The sequence below is a fragment of the Anabas testudineus genome, chromosome 6 (assembly GCF_900324465.2).
Source record: "Anabas testudineus chromosome 6, fAnaTes1.2, whole genome shotgun sequence".
Classification (NCBI taxonomy): Eukaryota; Metazoa; Chordata; class Actinopteri; order Anabantiformes; family Anabantidae; genus Anabas; species Anabas testudineus.
The window spans coordinates 22,809,427-22,830,302 of NC_046615.1; the positions used below are offsets into that span (position 1 = coordinate 22,809,427).

Sequence of the window (20,876 nt, forward strand, 5' to 3'; positions counted from 1 at the left end):
AATCTTATTTCTTATTTAAAATGTAATTTTATGAAGATAATATCAAGACAGGTTGGAGTAAAAAAATTAGAAGCCAAGCTGGACATGTAGAATACTTCACTGTTTATATTTCAAATTAAAGCTGACAAAATAATGTGTTAATAATAACTTAAGGTCCATTATTATCTTTTTTTTGTTTGTGCAGTTGTTAAAATTGGCTCCATCTTAAGTTTCAGTTCTCACATGTTGCTTCATGTTCAGTAATAATGATTTAACTCCAAAGAAGAGGCGTCTTCCATAACTGTAGTCTACATTTTGACATTTGCTTTTCTTTCTGCTGAAAAACATGTTGTTAGCGTGTCACTGATTATTTCTGCTCCTTGTCCTTTAGTGAAGGGTTTAAATAACTTTGTTCCTCTGACATTATTCAACAGATGTGTTTGAAACCCGACTCTCCACTTGAAAGTTTCACTCTTCTATAAAAATCTATTATATTTTTGAAATAATTTCATTTAATAAGATTCAGACCTGTTTTCTTAATCAGTTGTCAGTGGTTCAGAAAACATATCGTGACGCATTTCACCAAGAACTTGTTGAACTCGTCTCCTCCTGTAATTAAACACGTGAAATGTTGTAATGAGGAATCACTTGGATTAAAGTGACATATTTATTTGAGCAGCTGTGTAATGAACGTCGGTAACTCTGTGTAAGCAGACGGGATTAGAAACGGACTGATGAATGTTTCTCTGTCAGCTGAAGTTGGATCATGTGAGGAAGTGGAGTCACTTACTAGTGATTTGCTGACACATTGATTGTGTCCTTTTGTTCTTAAAGTCAAAGATGGAGACAGTGACACTTTGCTTAACTGAGGTCTACAGATACCTTTTCTCCTCTTTTTCTGTGTTAATGATCTAATGTTTCATGTCTCATCAGTTTAAGAGCTTTGTGTTTCATGAAACCTACAGTTTGAGCTGTAGTGGGACAAATCATCCTCGAATACAGTTTGTGTAAATCTCTGCCCTCTACCTGTGATGGGTAATAAACAGCTGCTGCTGTGATTTGATGGTTTGGCCACGTAACCCTCTGAGAGTTTGTAGCAGAGTTTAACTCCTGGATGAGCTGCTTCTTTATTACAGAACATTTTGAGTTGTCTAATTGAGCCAAAAGCAATTTAACCACACACTTTCTACTTTTACTTTTAGCTTTTGTCAAATCAGTTTCATCTGCTATCAAGTACAGTGCGTCCAGAAGGTATTCACAGTGCTTAACCTTCCACATTTTGTAAATGTTACAAAAAAAAAACATGACCACATAAAAAAATTTAAATCTTTACAATTTGATTAATAATAAAGAACAAAGATTCACACGTACGTAGGTATTTACAGCGTTGGCTCAAAATGTTAAACCACCTTTAGCACCAGCTACAGCCTCAGGTCTCAGTATGATGCTATAAGCTTGGCCTCTTTTGGGGCAGTCTCTCCCATTCTTCTTTGAGGAACCGCTCAGGCTTCATCAGGTTGAATGGGGAGCGTGTTCAGATCTCTCCACTCTTCACTTTGACATTACATAAAAATAATAAATTGAATCCACTGTGGAATAAGGCTGTAACGCAGCTAAACGTGGAAAAAGTTAAGCACTGTGAAAATGTTCTGGATGCACTATAGGTACAACTTCAGCAGTGCACAAATTGCCTGAAAGAAAAACCTTTTTCTTTGAAATGGACCTTTATGTGATGAATCTGTGGACAGAGCAAACTGTGACCTCTTAACAAAACCAACAAATAGCATCTCACAGTACCAGTGTGAACAAAAGAGCAAACCCTCCACGCTGACGCCTTTTTAGCTGAACCTATTCAAATAGGAGGGAACATTTATTTCTCATTAAAATCAAAAGCATCTGTTTCTCTGTCAAAAGGGAGTTGAGCTCGGATTTCATGACCTCATGACTTCAGCTTGGATGAACACAGACTGAGGCAGAACATACATTTTTATTTCTCTACACACTAGTATTCACGTTAGGTTTCACACTGTAACAAAACAGAGCGTCAATAAGTGAAACGTGAGGAAATGTACGGTGGCCCTGAGAGCTCAACGCACTGCAACTGAAAACAAATACAAAAAAACATATGAAGGAGCAGTGAGCCGCCAAGGTCACCGTACAAACGCAGTCTTATTCTCCTCTGTGAGACAAGATGATTTTAAAAAGGTGGCCTGGTGAAATAAACATCAAATATTTCAATGCAACGTGGGAACAGTTCAAGTGTGATCAGTCGATGAGTTCAGGTCTGCGACAGATCCACCTGAAACGACAAACGTCACACACGTTAATCAGTTGACAAAAGATTTTCACAGATTGCTCTCAAAAGGTCGATCGGACCTTCACAGATCAAGTCATCCATGCTGTGGCCACCGACTGCACCACCATACCCTCACAGGTGCCGGCTTTTGCACTTTGTTTTTCTTGTTTTTGTCTTTGACACAGAGCACCCGGCTGTGTTTCTGCACAGAGTCGATGTATGGTCTAGCATGATGTTTTTCTCATATAATTCTGTCAGGGGGCATGAAGGTCACAAATACAGTCAACATGCTTCTGCCCTTTCCCCTTTGCACATTGCAAAGACTGATGCTTTGAAATCATCTTTTAAAAACTCTATACGAATAAAGTCGACTACCTCCACCCACAAAAACTGTCTGGACTTCTACTCCTGCTAGAAATACACTTTCTCCAGCTCGTCTTCTCTTCCCAGCAGCCTTATCAAACAGCCAAGAAGATCAGACTATTTATAACTTAACATAGAGTTGAGGAATTCATGACTGAGTGACAGAGGCTGTCATCTGATGACAGCAGCCAGTCACACTGAGGACATCTAATGGCTTTTGAAATCTAAATGATGTGAAGCTTTCACTCAATCAAAGCCAAATTCCCTCAAACCCTAACAAAGATCAGTTAATGATGCCCTCACAGGAAGCCTTACCCTTTTCAAGGACCTGATACTGCTCCCTCGAATTGCGGCCATCAGATCGTCACGGCTCGACCTCGGTAGTGGGGGGAGGCGGGATGGTTCATCTCGTCTCTTCTGCAGCGACGGCTTCAAGGCGTTTTTCAGGTCTTTGAGAATATCTGCACTTTCCTTTTCATTGACGCCGTTCTTGAGCTTTTTTGACTTGGGCTTTCTCTGGTTCGACTGACTCTTCGTGCTGTTCAAACCTTCGTGCTGTTTAACTGTTTCTGCGATCTTCCTTGACGGCAGGTCCGGACATGGAGGAGGAGGATTTCTGTTGTGGTTTTCGACAGTCTTAGAACATTGTGGCTTCTTTGGTGGTTTGTTTTCTGCAGATGAACCAGAAATCTGCCCCGATACCTCGGGAGTACTCTGTTCCTTCTTCTGTTGAAGCCTCTTCTGTCGTTGTTGGTCCTGGTTACGTGTCAGGATGCTCGTCGCTGTCATCCTGGGGCCTGGAAGGTCAAACTGGTATCCAAGCTTGAGCAGAGTGGTATTCTCCCTCAGCAACTGGACCATCTCCATCTCCACCTTACCCCCACAAATGTGTCTCTGGTTGTGGAACCGAAGCTCCACCAGCGTCCTGTTGTGCTGCAGTGCCCCCAGCAGAGCCAGGATGCCTTGACCGGACACATAGTTGGACTCAATGTTCAGATTTCTGATAGAACGGTTCTCACATAGCATTTTGGAGATGGCGAAGGCGACCCGATCATCGGCATGAGTGTTGGAGAGACTGAAAACATGCACATGAGTGTTTGTGCACAGTGCTTCAGCAAAACGAAGCAAGGTCTCCTGAGAGATGTCTTCAATGTTATTGAGGTTGACTTCGTTCATGGTGGGATCGTCAACCAGAACCTGCTCCAGAGCTTCGTCGATGATGATTGGGTTTCCGCTCAGTCTGTCGGGGGTCGTGTTCGTGTTCTGCTCTGTGGTTTCAGTCTTCCTCAGTTCACTCCTCGAGCTGTTTGGAGTCTTCTTTTGAGGACATATACTCCTGATTGAAACTTCCTTTTTACACTCGTCTTTCTTTTCTGTCCCAACCAACTTTGCATCAGTTTTGCAGAACACTTTCTTCCCCTTATTTGAAATCTTTTTGTCATTGCTCAAAGTCCTGCTGGTGTTGCTGCTGGCTGCTGACAATTGCTCCCCCCTGCTGTTGTCTCGACACTCCTGTAGATGATAGACATGACAGAAAACTGGGTTGAACCCTGACATTCTCCAGCCTCTAAGTTTTAATTAAGAACCCTCTCCAAAGCTGGCACATAGTCATTAAAGCTGGTATTTCTCAGACATATATTTTTAGACTGTTTCCAGCAACACATTTACATACACTGGACACAAGTCGCACTATAGACATAATTCAATTTAATATACTCGTGGGTTTAGGTTTGAATATGAGAACAATGAGACATAAACAGCACAACAGAAACATCTAAGGATGATTCTGCAGAATATACAACATTTAATTAACTTCACTTCTATGCAAATCATCTTACAGTAATTTACTACAGAGCTAATCCATCATCATATAGTGCATGTGTAAGCAGGGATCTTCATCCCTGTGACATCTATGACTGAGTCTTGACGTATCCCCCCCTCACCTGTCCAGGACTGGATTCCACCTTCTCATCCTCCAACGACTTCTTGTTCTCGTCCTCCCAGTACTTCAGCAGAGCGTCCCTGTCAAAGAACCCTGTTGGGGTTTTGTTGGTCTGGTCTTTCTGCCTCAGGCCGATGGGAACTTTATTATCTGGGTCGAGATCATCCAGCTCTCTTTCCAGCTCCTGGAGCTCCTCGGGGGACAGCGTGGCCAGCAGCTCGTCTTCATCCAGCTCCTCGTACTTCTTGAGTTTCTTGCAGTACCCAAAGGTACTCATGGTTTGGTGATTTTAAAACTCTGAAAATACCCGAGTCTCCGACTCGAACTCTTGTTCTACCTCTTTGTAAATTTGATAAAATCTTGATTAAGTTGTTTTCTCTCTCCTGGTTTTGTTCATTGACTTTTACATCAGATTCCTTTAGCTCAGGGATGCTGTCGATGACTGCGAGTCCTTGTTCATCTGCTGGTCCCAGCTGCCAGAGCACTCTGGTGGGGAGAAAGGGAGGGCTACCACGCCTCTGATGGTCCTGTCTTTTTTTAGGGTGTTGAGTGGAGTGTCGATGAGATAGGCTTACTGCAGGAATGCAAACCCTCTGAGTGGCCTGTGCTGAGAGCTCAGCAGCGACTCGTGCCTCAGAAGAAACCAAGTGAACAAAACACCGTCGAGAGTTTGGAAACGAAGCTCTGCAGCATTATGTAACGTGTGAGGACACAGAAACATGATGTGGTTGTGGTGTTGTCAAGAACGCACTTGTTCTCCCCGAGGATGAGGGATTATGTACAGTGCAGCTCTGGCTGGCACTGAGTACTCAGAACTGAGAGTGGACACTGAAGCTGTTTACACAAAGAAACAACACTGAGCCAAGACAGATGCATTTTTAAAATGAGTACACACTAATAATACTCAACTTTCCTGTGGAAGAAAACCAGGCAGCGACCGATTCCATCTGCAGTCTGTCATATCCAGTTTAAAATCTTCTGCCGAGGCAACTGTGAAGGGTTAACTACAGCGATGAAAGACGTGCTCTTAGCGCAAATGTCATAAAAACAGCAGTCTAACCTCCAAGTCCATTTAGTAGCTTTTAACCATCATCTTAATCAGCAGGAGGTGGTTTGTTGTGCTGTTGTCAAGTCAACCATCACAGCTCTGTAACAACACGCATCTGTTACAGTGCATGTTCAACAAGCTGCATTATGTTACACGTCTGAAACAAGAAGACTCTGATGTGACATTTAACATCACCATTGATCATTACTCGTCCATCTGTGCAGCTCAGTCTTTAGCAGAAATGTCCCTGAAGGCAGATGTGCTAAAATCTTTACTCATGACTCAACAATGGAGGTCGTACATTGAACTGAGAGAGAGGTTCAAAGATCTTTCCCAGACCAAAGATGTGACTGTCCGTCTAATAACAAACCAACAGGAATGTGACGCAGTATCCGACATTTGTATTTGTTCCTGGTGAAGTTTTTATCCAAAGCGACTTACAAGTGAGGTACAAGGCAAAAACATCTAAGTTGTTCTGTGACTGTTGCTGCTCGGGTCTGTTTCATGTTGGGTGTCAGCCACCATTTCACAGGACACAACAGGAGGCATTAGTGCAGAGTAGCCCTTCAATTTGTGAGTTGTCATCATGTCTGGCGTTGCCTGTTTGATTGGCTGAGCTCGTTTTGCTACAGGTGAAAACAAGAGAAAGAAATCCACGTCAGAGTCAAAGCCAGCAGGATGAAATTTCACCTTGTATGTGTTGTTCCATTAGGCTTAATTCTTTCATGTAATGTAAACTCAGTCACCCTAGAATTGCTATTTAATATTGATGTACGGGTTGTAAATACTACTGTAACACAACTCAGTCAGTCTCTACTGGCTCCTGGATGAAGAGTTAATACACCTGAAAACCCTGTGATGTGTTCGTCCTCCTCGTTTTATGGTCTCTTTGTCTCTTTCTTTTATTAGCATTAGCAGACTGTTACAGCTCCCGCCAGCCGGAGTCAGTGATTCAAAACAACGTGACCTCTTTCTGTTATCAGGTTCTCTGGTGACCTTCCAGGATGTGGAGCCCTGTTGTTGTTTCTGCAGGTCAGGGGGTTAAATTTAGACTCAGTCAGCTTTCAGACAAAACAGATCCTGACTGTTCACTGTGTGTTGACTTGAGGTCAACAGTTCAGTTTTTAGATGGATATTAATATTATATTATTAGTAGTAATTCAGACCATGGCTCCAAAAGCTGCTAATTGAAGCCAAGTGAACTGACTAGTTGGGATAAACAGTTTAGATAACTGATGGATGGGTTGGCACAAAATCTGGTACAGACAATAACTTTTTACAGACAATATGTTGTAATAACATAAAAAGTTTAATACATTTCAGTACATGCACATTTACAACTTATTTCTCAGTACTAATACCTCTCAAATAATATCCAGGACCTTTACATGTTTACTGCCAATACATTTAATGATCTTAATATTAAAAACATGACCTCTGCTCCTGTTCCGTACAGTCTGTCTTCATAAATTAAATTTCTGCAGCACTAATTCCATCAGTAAAACAACAGTTGTGCTCTCTGTTTAACAATGATACTGACTTCACTTACTAATTGTTACCTATCATATCTAAACTCCATTTTACTGACACCTACTTATAAATACTTGCTGCTAAAATAACAGCAGAGTAAAGGTGTAAATATGGAATGAATCAGTGCTGACTAGTAATTAAGACTCAGTGCAAACTTTATTCATCATGTAAACGTCCTGCTGCAGGTTACGTAACGGTATGAACTTCCTCAATGTTAGAAATTCCTTTACATCGATGTACAGTCAGTACTGGCATTTCTCAGTAGATCAGAACCAGAACAGAACCTCTTCTCCTCAGTCCTCCCTGCAGATGATCTTTGTGTACAAGTCGTTGTCTGTGAACAGCAGGTAGTTCTTCAGCCTGTTGGGCAGATGGACGGACGGCACGTTGCTGCAGTTCAGGTGTTTCCTGATCACTACTCTGCTCAGGTGAGACAGAGAGCGAGGGTTACCTGCATCACAGAAAACTAGTTTGTACCAAAGCGACAGGAAACTTTCACTTTGTACCTGCACACTGAACTCACGTGTGGTCGTGTGGATGTGAGGCCACTCTCTGTGTTTCTCCAGGACCTTTGTCAGTTTACCACACAGAGAAACCTGACCGACGTATTCGAGGAGGATCGACACGACTCGGCCCACCAGGTTCACCAGCCAGGAGACGCTGACAAAATCACAAAACTGGACAAAGGAAGACATTTATTTGACAAAACACATACAGGTAGTGAAAAGCCAGCAATTACTCTCTTACATTAGAGCAATCTGTGCATTTGCTGCTGTTACAAACCAGCTACAACATTTCACAGGACCGTCTTACTCATATGCAACTGCAAATGAGTTTTTAAAGTAATCTACTGAACTGGATGGTTTATGTTCCTCTGCAAACACATTATTAACATTTGTTTAACATAAATAGAGGATGAGGCGGGGATGGGTGATGGGCTCCAGAGTCTGGCCTGTGGTGAACTTTAGGCAAGTAACTGTTAAATTTTAACCTTAAACAAGAGCAGGGAGCGCCTCAACACAGTTTAAAAATGCTCAATAACATCAGATGAACTGGATGATTTGGTGAGAATAAAACAGACCGGGAACATTTAATTCAGTATGAGTCACATGCAAACTGCATTTACGTTAATCAACATTATGTTAATGTATGTGTGTGTCAATTTCAGGAGAGGAGGTTCATTTATCAACATCAATTTTTATAAATTCTTCTTCTATGATGATTTTCTATCTCATGACTTTTAAAGCTTATTTAACATTTTACTTTGCATTCACTCTTGATAAGGTCCAAAATATCATCAAACAGCTGTAATGAACAGATGGTAGAAATCAGCAGCAGAGCTTAAGTTTCATCACCAGTTAGTTCATTCATTTCTCCATGAACTGATTGTTTCACCTATAAAATGTCAGTGATTTCCCAAACTTAAACACGGGCTCGTGGAACAGGCCGGTAAAAATCAAAAGGTGCTTTACTCACTGTAGGTGAAGCAGGGTTAGTAACGGGCAGGTACAATGTACATAGATATAATAGATAGATAGAACAATAGATAAACAAAGTAATTCTGATAAATAACTAGAGAACAGCAGGTGAAGCAGGTGGGCGGGGCGTTCAGGTGTCACTGCAGGGAAGTAGGAGAAGCAGGGCCTGGACAGAAGTGACCCACTTAACAGAGACTGACAAGTTTAGATGTTTGTTCAGAGTTTCGTGCTTTTTTACTAACTTCTAACAAACTCACAGCAACTCTTTCCTGTGGATGTTGGGAGTAAGACTCACTCAGGTCGTCCCAGTCGTCACCATGGTTACAACAGAAACACTTCTCGGCGTCATAGCCGTTGTTGAGCAGCAGCCTCATCATCACCTCGTCCTTCAGACAGTACTGCAGCGCCGTGGGAAACACCGTGTTGTTCACCACCGTGAAGAAACAGTTCACATCAGCTCCGGACGCCAGCAGCAGCTTCACAATCTCATAGCGCCCGGACCTGACGGCCACCAGGAGGCAGCACAGTGGGTCCAGGTCGGGTTTGGCTCCAAACCTCAGGAGCATCTCCGTACATGTTGCGTCCCCGTTAGAGACAGCAAAGTACAACGGGCTTCTCCTCATGTCTCCGTAGTTTTCACATATGTGAGGAGCCAGCAGGGCGTTGACGTTGAAACCTTTCTGCAGCAGGAGCTCCAAGCAGTGAACGTGGCCCCCATCAGCAGCAGAGTGGACGGGGCTTTGACCAGAGAGGCGCAGGGCCCGGCGAGTGGTGACTGGAATCAAGATCCTCAAAATTCTGATGGAAAAGAACTGCAAATGATTACTAAATGAATCAGTAGGATCAAGACCACAAACATGGATTAAACAGATGTGAGATACATTCAGGGCTCACTAACAGTCCTAGTGCTGCGTTCTCCTCATGTCTCCACATGTCAGTGATCCTGTGCAGGGGAATCATTGATTACTGGTTCATCCCTGTTTTTCTGTTTTTTACTTGAGTTACGTCTCGTGTGTTATTAGGGTCACATGAATCATAGTGTGAGGGCTGCCTGGGAACGGATCCCAAGACTGTATTATACAGTATGTGGGTGATAATAGTGTCTGAGTCCGATGGACTGTGGTAAAACTAATCCTGTGGTAATTTCTGAAAACTGAAACTCATTTCTCTCTCTCTGTCATCATCTAGTCATAAAGCTGACAACAACAAGTTGTTTTCAACATGAATAAAACAACAACAACCCCCCTTTGGTCCAGAATTACTGCCAGTCGATGCGCTTCATGCTCAGGTGTCATAGTTAATGTATAACTCTAATAACTCTGTGACATCGACCCACTCACAGGTAGTGTCCTTCGTATGCCGCTCGGTGGATGGGAAGCTGAGAGCTCAGGTTGTGAATGTTGGGATTTGCTCCATGCTGCAGCAGGACGTCGATACAGTCTGGATTCCCTGAACCTGCAGCATCGTACAGAACGCTGTCGCCATTAGGCGCCTGAGCGTTCACATCAGCACCTTGAAGGGAAAAGCACCAATATTTACTTCAGCACAGATGGAAGAAGTCGAGATGATTTAATCCATTCGTTTGATATAAGAACTGCTTCAGTTTTAAAACCATAAATTGAACCTTTTATCCATTATTATATTAAGTTGCACTGACAACTTAAAATAGTGGCCACATTTTATGTATTTGAATGAATTGTGTGATACTGATGATTCACCGTTTTTAATGAGGAGCTCCAGGACTTCAGCGTGGCTGTACTCTGCAGCGATTCCCAGAGGAGTCACTCCATGCTGGTCTGTCTCAGAAACCTGACCTCCATTCTGCAGCAGGAGCTCCATCACATGGATGCAGCCGGCTCGAGACGCCTCGTGCACGGCCGTCCACTTCTTCAGACACACCTGCTCCACTCGAGCTCCTCCAGCTATCAAACAGGAAACCATCTGCTGGGACCTGGCTCTGACTGCTGCTGGTAGGACGGGGGGGGGGGGGGGGGGGGGAACGATAGTGAGGATGGAGAAAACAACTCAAATCGCTTCTTCTCAGTAGATGCTACACATCTGACCTAAAAGCAGAGGGGACTCGTTCTTGCTGTTGGTCGTGTGAGGAGAAGCTCCATGTTCCAGCAGCATCTTCACATTTTCCACCAAACCAACTTTGACTGCTGAAGTCAGGAAGGTTTCACCTTCTGGCGTCTTTTCCTCCAGAGTCAGATTGAAAGACGCTGGAACACACAAAGACAGTTGATGACCATGATGTAGCTTCTGCACCAGCACGTACTGACACTTCAGACCATCACAGACTGGGTCACGTGTTGAGGAGTAATCTTAAAGAATACGATCCTCTCATTTGGAGGGAACCCTACTTCCTGATTAGAGAGGAAAAATAAATAAATACAAAAAATAAAACTCATTAAAGAATCATTCAGTTATATAAATAGACCACTGCTGTGTGGAGTTAATAGTTTTCCATGCGCTGTTCTGCTCTTGTTCAGCTCTGTGAAATGTGTTTTACATTTAGGATTTAATGTAAACCAACTGTTCTAATCTGTAATAACTCTTAGTGTGAATATGTTTTTTATACATTACAACATTCAGCAGAAAGTAAACGAATAAACAGTCGTTTGTGCTGCCATCTAGTGTTTCATGGAGAGAAACAACCAGCATCGGGCTCGTCTGGACCCATCTCTCACCGTACAGCACCATCTCCAGGACCGCGGGCAGAGGCTGGACCGCCGCCCTGTGCAGAGGATACCAGCCGAGCTCGTCCAGCTGACTGAAGGCTGCTGGGAAACCGCAGAGCTCCTGCAGCATCAACACGTCACCTGCAGAGACAGTTTCAGTGAGAAGTCTTTCATATCTGTGAACATAGAAACTGTGGGAGATGAATCAGCAATTTCATTTGATCTCTGTCTAACTTCATCTAGAAACACAGACTCATGTTGAACAGTTTGAAGATCAACTACATTTACTTTAGTTTTACTGCACATCAGTACTTCAATACTTCAGTACATGAGCAGATGGCTACATGTGCAGTTTCTGCCAGAGCTTTGTAGTGTTGATAATGTTATAGTGATAATGATGATAATGATGTTACCATGTTTGATGGCGTCCAGGAGATTTAGAGCTTCACTCCTAAACGTAGAAATGGGGACTTGTTAAAAAGAGGAAGGTGTTTTCTGAAACTGATGGTGAAGCCGGTGTGTGTTGTACCTCCCTGATGCTGTCAGCTGTTCCCTCTGACACGACTCCTGAATGATCATCTGAACACTGTGGTCCAGAAGTTCGTCTTCGTCCAGGTCGTCAGGTGTGTCCATCCTGACGTCACACAGGTACAGTAACACCTTCACGTCACTTCAGTTCCTCCACAAGCAAAAGTCTTAACATGAACTGTTGACGTTGTTGTGAGTTGATAAAACATTGACTTTGACTCTGCAAACAGTGGCGAGTCAGCAGATCTTCATTCATTGTTATAGTTACTGGAATCTTTCACTTGTATGTGAGAGTACGAACTAAATATCACTGGACAAATCAGCCACAGCACCGTAACATTATAAACTGACGTCTGAACCAACATGAGCACAAGACTAAGAAATCATTTTAGTTAGTAGTTTATACTGGTGTGAAAATAAACAGCTGTGATCTATTATGTGAGTTAAAGACACAGCAACAAGTTGAGTAAAAATTTAAAACCACTTATAAAAAATCTTGCACTTATATCCCATGAAAGGTGTAATATGAGTAAAACAGTCAAAGTCCCTAAAAACTCTATAAAAAGTAAAAAGATAAGCAGCTTTTAAGATGTTGGAACCATGAAATGTTTGATTTTTATGAGTAAAAACTCTTTAAATATTCATTTAAAATCCTCCTAACTTCAGTTGTTGTGGAGTCAAAGTAACGTTTCCTTCTCATAGTAGAATTAATGAGAACATATGAGGAAATCCTTCCCTTGGTTTTACTTATTTACCTTCCACCAGCGTCTGAGCGTCAGTGTCAGTAATAAACTGGGTCACAGCTCTCGGATCTCACCGACTACTCAGAGACACGTTTTCTAAATGTTCAGAGGAAACTGCCGGGTCCACACTCAGATGAACTGCTGCTCTGTCCTGAGGTTTTTGTTATGAGCTCTGTTTTCAGGTCACTTTGACACTGACCTCTTCACCATGGATCACATCTAGCTGGCACCTCACGGAACACTTACAGTGTTTTATCCTCCGTGAGAGACTCTGTAAAATCCACGTGGAACAGAAATAAAGCTGTATTTGATTATTCTCACCTGATAAATGTTGAGAAGTCACAACACGAAGCGAAGGCAGCACAGTGAACGGGCCGAGCCTCACTCACACAAACACACACTGCACGAGTTATTTATAGGCGTCACCTGTTCCAGTGGATTTGACACGAAGCCAGTCGAGGAGTGAAATGTCACCACGTGCACATCTTCCTCAGCAAATAACAAACAACAATGAGGCCGAAGGTTGTGTGAATATTTGTTGTGTTGTCAGGAAGTGATGATCTTTTCATGGCGAGATCAATCCACATGCAAAAATGAAGAGGTTTCAGGAGTGAAATGACTCATGTTCTGACCTTTGACCTCTCTGTTTTGCTGTAACAGTCAAATTATATCTTTAAGTTAAAATTAAGTTGTTAAAAGTTTAAAGTTTTTGTGCCTCAGCAACAGCAACATCTCAAGAACGTCTTTAGGGAGTTTCTCCAAATCTGCCTCCACTATCCACTTGAACGCAAGAATGAACTGGTTAGATTTTGATGTTCAAAGGTCAAAGGTGAAGGTCACTGTGACCTGTCCTGCTCAGACTCATGTATAAACTTATTAGAATGAGTCTGGACAAACATGCATATGAGCTTTTAATTTCACACTGTAGAGGCATCAAACATAATGCATATTTTAACTACACCAAAACCAACAACCAAGTTTGTCTCTTCGTGACGTCTCAACAGTGGTTCTAGTTCTCAGCACTGGTTGGAACCTCTGAAATATAGTTTCAATTCTCCGTCTCAGTTATATCTCAAAACAGATGAGTAGTTTTCAGCAATAGTTCTTAGACATGAGGGAATTGTGCATCTGTTGGGGACAATTTATCCACATTTTGTGCTTCAGGGAGAATTTGTGGAAGCACAAGGGTTTATGTGAAACAGATAAAGTAAAAAAACACCTATAGACTAAATCTAGAGACTTGTAACAGGCAGAAATGGCAAAGTAAAAGATTTGAACTGATACAGTGATTATAAAAAGTATAAAGTACATTTGACTTGTTGTAAATACACCAAAAAGGTTTGTATTTACTTTATTTATATTTAAAATAATCAGTAAAAACCAAGATTCCGTCAGAAAACTCTTAAAATATTACAAAGATCTTAAATAATAATATTTACATCCTTCCTTAACAACAGGACTTCTGCAGGGAGTCGACAGATTTTCACATGATGCGTTCAGGGTCTTGGCTGTAAAGGTCGAGCTCCTGGTACAGAATGAAGCTCCTCAGTCTGGGAGGGAAGACGTGTGAGTTCATAACTTCAGAGTTTTTCAGCCTCTTCAGGGTCAAACACCTCCTGACCTCCAGTCTGCACAGGTGTCTGAGGGAGCGAGGACTGCCTGGAGAGCAAGGTTCAGAATCATTTTTACTTTTTCTTACAGCGATTAATAAGACAAGTGAGAAGATTAAGAAGATTAATCACATACAATTTCCTCCAGCCGCTCTATTTGCTCTACGACCAGTCAGTACTATTAAGGCTGTAATGAACACTGGAGCCTGTAGGGGGCACCAGCAGAACTTTTCCATTCACTTTGTTGTGATTGAGGAACGGAAAAGAATCTGGATATTTAATTGAAATCTGACTGGATTCTGATTTGTGTACTGGACAAAGGGCAAAGGTCACTCTATTGTGAATTGCCCTCTAAATCTGCAGCTCTGCTTTACAGAGCTTCACCATTAATTTCAGCTCGTAGTTCAGCAGTCAGAGAAAAACGTGGTGGAACATTGTGCAGGTCAGGAGCCAGATATTTTCTTCAGCAGTAAACACAGTGAATAATAGATCTAGATTCATCAGGTGGCACAAACACCACTCCACTGAATGATCAAGGTCCTCTGTAACTGCTGTAACTCTGTGTAGCTCATTCTTTAGTGAGGTGCTCGTCAGATGCAAATCTCATTTTCAGCTGATTCAGCACGTTGGACCAGTTGGTAAGAGATCCCACTCCGATTGGCTGTTCAGTTCAGCCAATCACTACACAACAACAGAAATCAACTCTAGTTCCTTTTACAGCTTCTTATCAGACAGAAGTAGTTATAAACCATCTGTGGTGAGCATGAATCAAGTGACAATAAGAAAAACATGCTGCTTTTCCTACATCGTCTTCTTCTACTTTTTACATGATGAATACAAACTACTGCCACCTGCTGGTATTGACAGTTATTTCCTAAAGCCATGGTCTGAGCCCACTCACAGCCCTTTTAATGAACTCACTCTCCATACAGTTGGCTCCTCTGTGAATATATTAACTCTTCAGTGAATAACTATGGAAATATCATGAATGCACTCACTGAGGACTTCACATATTTCAGGCCACTCTTTCTGTTTCTCAAGGATGAGTCTGAGTTTAGAGCAGATGCGGACATGGCTGACGTAGTCCAGCAGAATCCGGACCACACTCCCAGACAGATGCATGAGGCAGCAGAGACTCATGAACTCACAGAACTGAAGGGAAGATGGATATTCAGGAGGTTAGTGATGTTTTAAGCACAAATAAACAAACTCACTGTGAAACATTCAATTCAAATGTTCAATTCTGATTTTAAAATGTTTCTTCCTAGAATCATCCAGATCATCCTCACCATCTCTCAGTCAATGGTTCAGTTTGCCTTTGGACAGACCTGCGCTAACTGTTTCCCCTGCTTCCTGTCTTTTTGCTAAGCCAAGCTAATGGTAATAAATATCAGCCATAACTTACTGGGATTTTTCCCTCCACTTCATCCTTAGCATCAAAAGTGTCGTCATGGTTACAGAGAAAACACCGGTCCACCTTGTAGCCGTTGTTGAGCAGCAGCCTCATCATCACCTCGTCCTTCAGACAGTACTGCAGCGCTGTGGGAAACACAGTGTCGCTCACCACCGTGAAGAAACAGTTCACATCAGCTCTGGCCGCCAGCAGCAGCTTCACAATCTCATAGCGCCCGGACCTGACGGCCACCAGGAGACAGCACAGTGGGTCCAGGTCTGTCTTCGCCCCTGCTTTTAGCAGGAGTCTGGTACATTCCACGTCCCCATTGGAAACAGCGAAGTACAAGGCACTCCGCCTCATGTCCCGGTAGTTTTCCGAGTTTCTGGTGTTCATGCGGTAGTTGACGTCGAAGCCACAGGCCAGCAGGAGCTGCAGGCAGAGTGTGTGACCTCCCTCTGCAGCAGAGTGGACCGGGCTCTGACCTGCTTCTTTAATGGCCTTCTTAGAGGTCAGAGGTATCAGCATCTTCAGAGCGCTGCAGGAAAATAAAACAAACAACCAATCATGACTAAAGATCCTGTCACACCTGTCTCTGTCACTGTGGTATTTCTTAAGACAGCTACTGTTGTTTGGTGCTACAACCTCTCAGAGCCTAAGTTGATATATTCAGTTTATTTTTCTATCATATATCATGATTTGCAACTGTTGATGTAGCCAATCGAGTTACCTATTGAAATGATGCTCATTCCTGAAAGGTACCTGCCTAGTGCTATTGATATTGAGTTTCCTACAGTAGCTACTCTGTTAGCTGTTACCAGCTACACCGGTTTATCAACCAACCCTGTTACTATACTGAAAAACAGCTCCCGCTGCCTCTAACATGAAGATGTGGATGAATTTCAGAGTCCGACTTTCTGTTTGACCCGTTCAAGCTCAGACTGCTTGACTGTGTGAACTCACTCATAGTGTCCGGCGTATGCTGCCTTGTGGATGGGCAGGTGTCCAGTGATGCTGGGCAGGTTTGGGTTGGCTCCGTTGTCCAGCAGCAGCTGAATGCAGGCAGTGTTTCCTGATCCTGCTGCGTCCAGTAGGACACTTTCTCCATTACAGGCCTGAGAGTTGACTTTGCTACCTGAGTAGGGACAAGAGAAAAACGAAAAAGGATTGTCAGAAATGTTTTCGTACAGGAATCAGACATAAGCAGACTGTGTGTTTTCCTTATTGCCATTGTTCAGCCCAGCTGACTTCAGACTGACCACAGTTCAGTAGGATCTCAGTGATGTGGAAGTGTCCGTGCTCAGCAGCCACAGCGAGCGGCGTCACTCCCGTCACGTCCTTCTGATTTACACGCCCACCGTTCCTGAGCAGCAGCATCAGGATGTCTGCGTTGCCAACTTTAGCGGCCTCATGCATCGCCGTCCACTTCTTCCTGCACACCTGCTCCACCCAGGCACCATGAGCCACCAGTGTGTGTGTCATCTCATAAGAGCCACCTCTCACCGCTAGAGGTGTGGAAAACCACCAAGAGTAATGTTAGCTATTCTGTGCAGTGTATGAGGAGCATGACGGGGATATCTAATGTATTTTTTCCAACCAGGAACCACTTATCTAACATGTTTACCCCTCTGGTCGTAAAGATGAACAACAAAGAAGTCTCTACATTTTCTGTATAATGACCATCACTGCGTCCACATGTCTTGTTCATCACTATCTCCCTGCTCCAGCGTATTACCCAGCAGCAGCGGTGACTCGTTCTTGCTGTTGGTGTTGTGGGGTGAGGCTCCGTGCACCAGCAGGCTCTTCACATTTTGCACCCGCCCGGCTTTAACAGCCAGAGTGAGCGCAGTCTCTCCTCCCACAGCCGTCCTTTCCTCCAGGCTGAGTCCCTGAGCTGCCACTAACACAAACACAACAACACACAGAGGAGGTCAACTTGTACATTCCTGGAGTTCATATCGTACAAGCAGGCAGGTGACCCAGTAAGCTGTGGACATCCTGTTGGTTGACCTCCGGACTGAATGCGTGAAGAGCAACATCACAGGTTATTTTAGAGCAATAGGACTGTAGACAATGGCTGTCATCAGCTGGAAGGCAGCACTGGTTTCAGTGAATTGGAATTTATTGGTGTCACCTTACAGGTCGGAGGAGGCTCTATTTTCATCATTGTCTTGGTTTCTAACTGGTGGTTTTGTGCCAGGATGCAGTCGATCAGACCTACTTCATGAAACACATTATCCATCTATGTCAGTCATGGGCTCAGGACATGGATGATCTCTCATCACATAGTTAGCAGTTGTCTCCTTTTTGTCTACATGTCAACAAATGTTTGTGAGCTAAACACTGAACACCAAGTTCCCCGTGATCTGCAGCTCCTCCACCATCAGTGTGTGATTGTTAGTTCTTCATTGAGATAGAAAAGCTCAATATAAGAACAGTGCTGTTATCATCAAAGGTTTCTATTGTTGTGGTCACTCTGCACAGTCTCTCCTGGAATGTGCTATGTTGCACTTGGTTGCTCACAAAAAAGTAGACGGAAGTGTTTCTGCTAAGAATGAAAAAAGAACCGAAAGAGAGGCGACTGCACATGACCATTAATAAAACTCATGGGCAAAGTGTGGACAGCTGTCAGACAGTACATATCAGCACTCCTGCCGGCCCAACTGACCATAGCAATGTGAAGTATGTGTGTGTGTGTGTGTGTGTGTGTGAATGTCAGATTATCTCACAGACACTACACAGCCCTCCATAGTCTGAAAAGTGGGAAGGGATGATGTCGTAGTATAGAACAAAGAACCCTCTCAGCTGGACCGGATTTGCCGCCTTCAGCTGAAGCAGTGAAGCAAAAAACTTCTTTGCTGCCCTCAACTGGTCAAAAATATTGTTTTTCTTTTTGTTGTGAGTTCTAGACACAGGTGAGAGACGTTTCCAGGTGTGGCTCATCCTATATTACCAAACTGACCTCCTGCAGGCACTGGACCTGTGATGCTGCATTAATTAAAACGTTGTTCTAGGATCAACAGCGCTATTGTAGATGAGGTAACACATCTTTATGTATCTATACAATATTGAACTGTTTGCCTTTCACACCTTCATAAGATCCTACATGTAACTTTTAGATGATCTGAGAATCTGCACATGAACTCACGTCTCAGGACAGTCTCCAGAACCTCCAGGACCGGCTGAGACGCGGCTCGGTGGAGGGGAAGCCAGCCGCAACTGTCCATCTCTCTGAAGGCGAAGGTGTGTGTAAGCATCTCCCTGAGCACACACACCTCACCTGGCAACGAGACCAGAGCCCAGCATTTTATTAAAGAGAAGAAGAAACAGAAACATTCAAGACTCACTGGAGCTGCTGTGTTGGATGGTATTCTGGACTTTTGCTCTTTTCTGGAAACCCTTTCCACCTGGTGCTTCTTTCATGCTATTAACTGTCCCTCTCGTCTCTCTGCTTATCTCCATGTCTCTGTTGGTCTGCCAGCCTCCTGATGCTTGGCAGTCCTCACTTACAGCTGCTGAGCATGTGATTTTTGGCTGCGGGCCTCAGAGGAGAGGCAACAGAACCAAACACGAAGACAACACTCTGTAGTGATGATGAAGGTTTTTCCAGTGTGGCGTCTGGCCTACCTTGCTCAATGGCAGCCAAGACTCTCAGATTTTCATCCGTCGCCGCTGCTAAACTAACAGTCAGGAGCAGAGGGAGCACAGAACAATCAGCTGACTTTGATTATGTGTTTTTTGGAAGAGGAGGTGAGGTTTAGCTGTGGCTTCCATACCTGGCTGCAGATTTCAGAAAAGCATCCTGACAAGAGTCTTGAATACTGAGCTGGATGATGTAGTCGCTGAGCTCCTCTTCACTGTATTCATCATCATAAGTGTTCATCACTCTGCAAACATCACAAATCCAGGACTTCAATCAATGAACTTATATCACCACATTGGAGATTCAGGCACTTTTGTGTTAAGTTGTTGACCACTAAGCCCACTAATTATATAATAATGTCGAACGTGTAATGTAAGACCAATAATTCCTTTACTCTCCAAATATCTCAAGTTTCAAACAAGCAGAGGTGTTACTGTACACTTAATGACAGATTTTTATTTCTCAATTGTAATAAAAAATTATGTCTTGTCATTTCTTATAGATTAGAAAACAACGATCCAGCAGCAGAAACAGCTCCAACCTTGATTATTGCCATAAAAATGACCACAGAGCACAAAACATCTTTCAGCCCAGTGTCAATAAAAACAAGTGCAGCTTCATTTTATTGATTTGTAATTTGTTAAATCAGTTTCCTGGTCATTTGATGCTAAAACAGAAAAATGCAGACAGTGTTTTATTTCATTAATTACCAGTGTTCCTGAGACACAGCAGGTAAACTGAGCATTTAAAGTAGAACATGTGTGACTATAAACTCACTAACTATAGAACAGTATCAACTTTTCTCCAACCCACAGTTACTAAAAACACTACAACACTACAAGAGAACAGCAATGACGCCAAACACACAACACACAGCACTGACTCCTGAACTCGCAGCCAAACAAACCTGTGCAGACGCACCTGAAACTCCTCACCTGTGCGGTACGTTGGCGGCTCAGACTGATGCTGAACCTCCGCTAAATGCACAGTCCGAGTATTGTATATTTTGTTGTGACCTGCTTTCTGCTGCTTCACAGCCCTGCCTGTGATAACACAGTGTGCTGAACACCTGGCCCCGCTGGTCTTAAATATAGCCGGGTTACGTGTGCTATTGTGTGAGTTAAGCCAGGTCTTTGCCACATTTGGCAAGAACCCCACATTCAAGATCCCACAAGCCTGGGGGGCTTAGGCCACGGACGCGTGCAGATTGCAGGTTTACCATTTATTGTTTCATGGAAAGAAAAATCAATCAGGTCTATTTTTCTCCCTCTGCTGCTTTGTCTAGGAAATGTGATATGATGGAGGTCTTCTGAATTGTTGAGTTAAACCACAAGCTGGTGGAAAACTGGGCAACGAGGCGACAGCAGACATCTGTGCTGCAGTGTTTCAGGTTTATGAGTAAACGTATGGAATTTGATCCTTTTTGTAATATTTAATGCTCTTTTTTATATCTTCTGCTGTGGTTTATTGACTTTTTATGACTTTTATCCACTTGCTTTCTGTTTTTTTGCCTCTGTTTTTGTGATGTTGTTCCATCTTCTTTGCAAATAATTTTTTCTTCAAATTCACAAACGTCCATTGAAACATAAACTGATTAGGATTTAGTCGTCAAAAGTCACTGTGATCTCACATGTGTCCCATT

The 20,876-nt window shown here is 43.1% G+C and overlaps 3 protein-coding genes across 3 annotated transcripts; all 3 read right to left on the reverse strand.

Annotated features, from left to right (window-relative positions):
- Positions 1–2,143: 2,143 nt before the first annotated feature.
- lmod2a (leiomodin 2 (cardiac) a) lies at positions 2,144–5,229 on the reverse strand. The gene is made up of 3 exons (XM_026365458.1): positions 4,582–5,229; positions 2,954–4,150; positions 2,144–2,278 (listed from the first exon to the last, which is right to left on the reverse strand). The coding sequence occupies exons 1-3, from the start codon at positions 4,855–4,857 to the stop codon at positions 2,258–2,260; spliced, it is 1,494 nt and encodes a 497-aa protein (XP_026221243.1). The 5' UTR covers positions 4,858–5,229; the 3' UTR covers positions 2,144–2,257.
- A 1,731-nt stretch (positions 5,230–6,960) lies between these two features.
- LOC113165751 (ankyrin repeat and SOCS box protein 15-like) lies at positions 6,961–13,043 on the reverse strand. Its single transcript, XM_033326010.1, has 10 exons — positions 12,910–13,043; positions 11,847–11,951; positions 11,731–11,768; positions 11,327–11,458; positions 10,700–10,858; positions 10,355–10,600; positions 9,977–10,148; positions 8,894–9,434; positions 7,682–7,835; positions 6,961–7,609 (listed from the first exon to the last, which is right to left on the reverse strand). Exons 2-10 carry the CDS (start codon positions 11,948–11,950, stop codon positions 7,452–7,454), a joined length of 1,704 nt encoding a protein of 567 aa, XP_033181901.1. The 5' UTR covers position 11,951; positions 12,910–13,043; the 3' UTR covers positions 6,961–7,451.
- Positions 13,044–14,030: 987 nt separating this feature from the next.
- On the reverse strand, positions 14,031–19,263 carry LOC117152862 (ankyrin repeat and SOCS box protein 15-like). The gene is made up of 8 exons (XM_033326011.1): positions 19,219–19,263; positions 18,740–18,871; positions 17,327–17,491; positions 16,851–17,096; positions 16,555–16,726; positions 15,604–16,129; positions 15,197–15,350; positions 14,031–14,247 (listed from the first exon to the last, which is right to left on the reverse strand). Exons 2-8 carry the CDS (start codon positions 18,846–18,848, stop codon positions 14,072–14,074), a joined length of 1,548 nt encoding a protein of 515 aa, XP_033181902.1. The 5' UTR covers positions 18,849–18,871; positions 19,219–19,263; the 3' UTR covers positions 14,031–14,071.
- Positions 19,264–20,876: the final 1,613 nt, after the last annotated feature.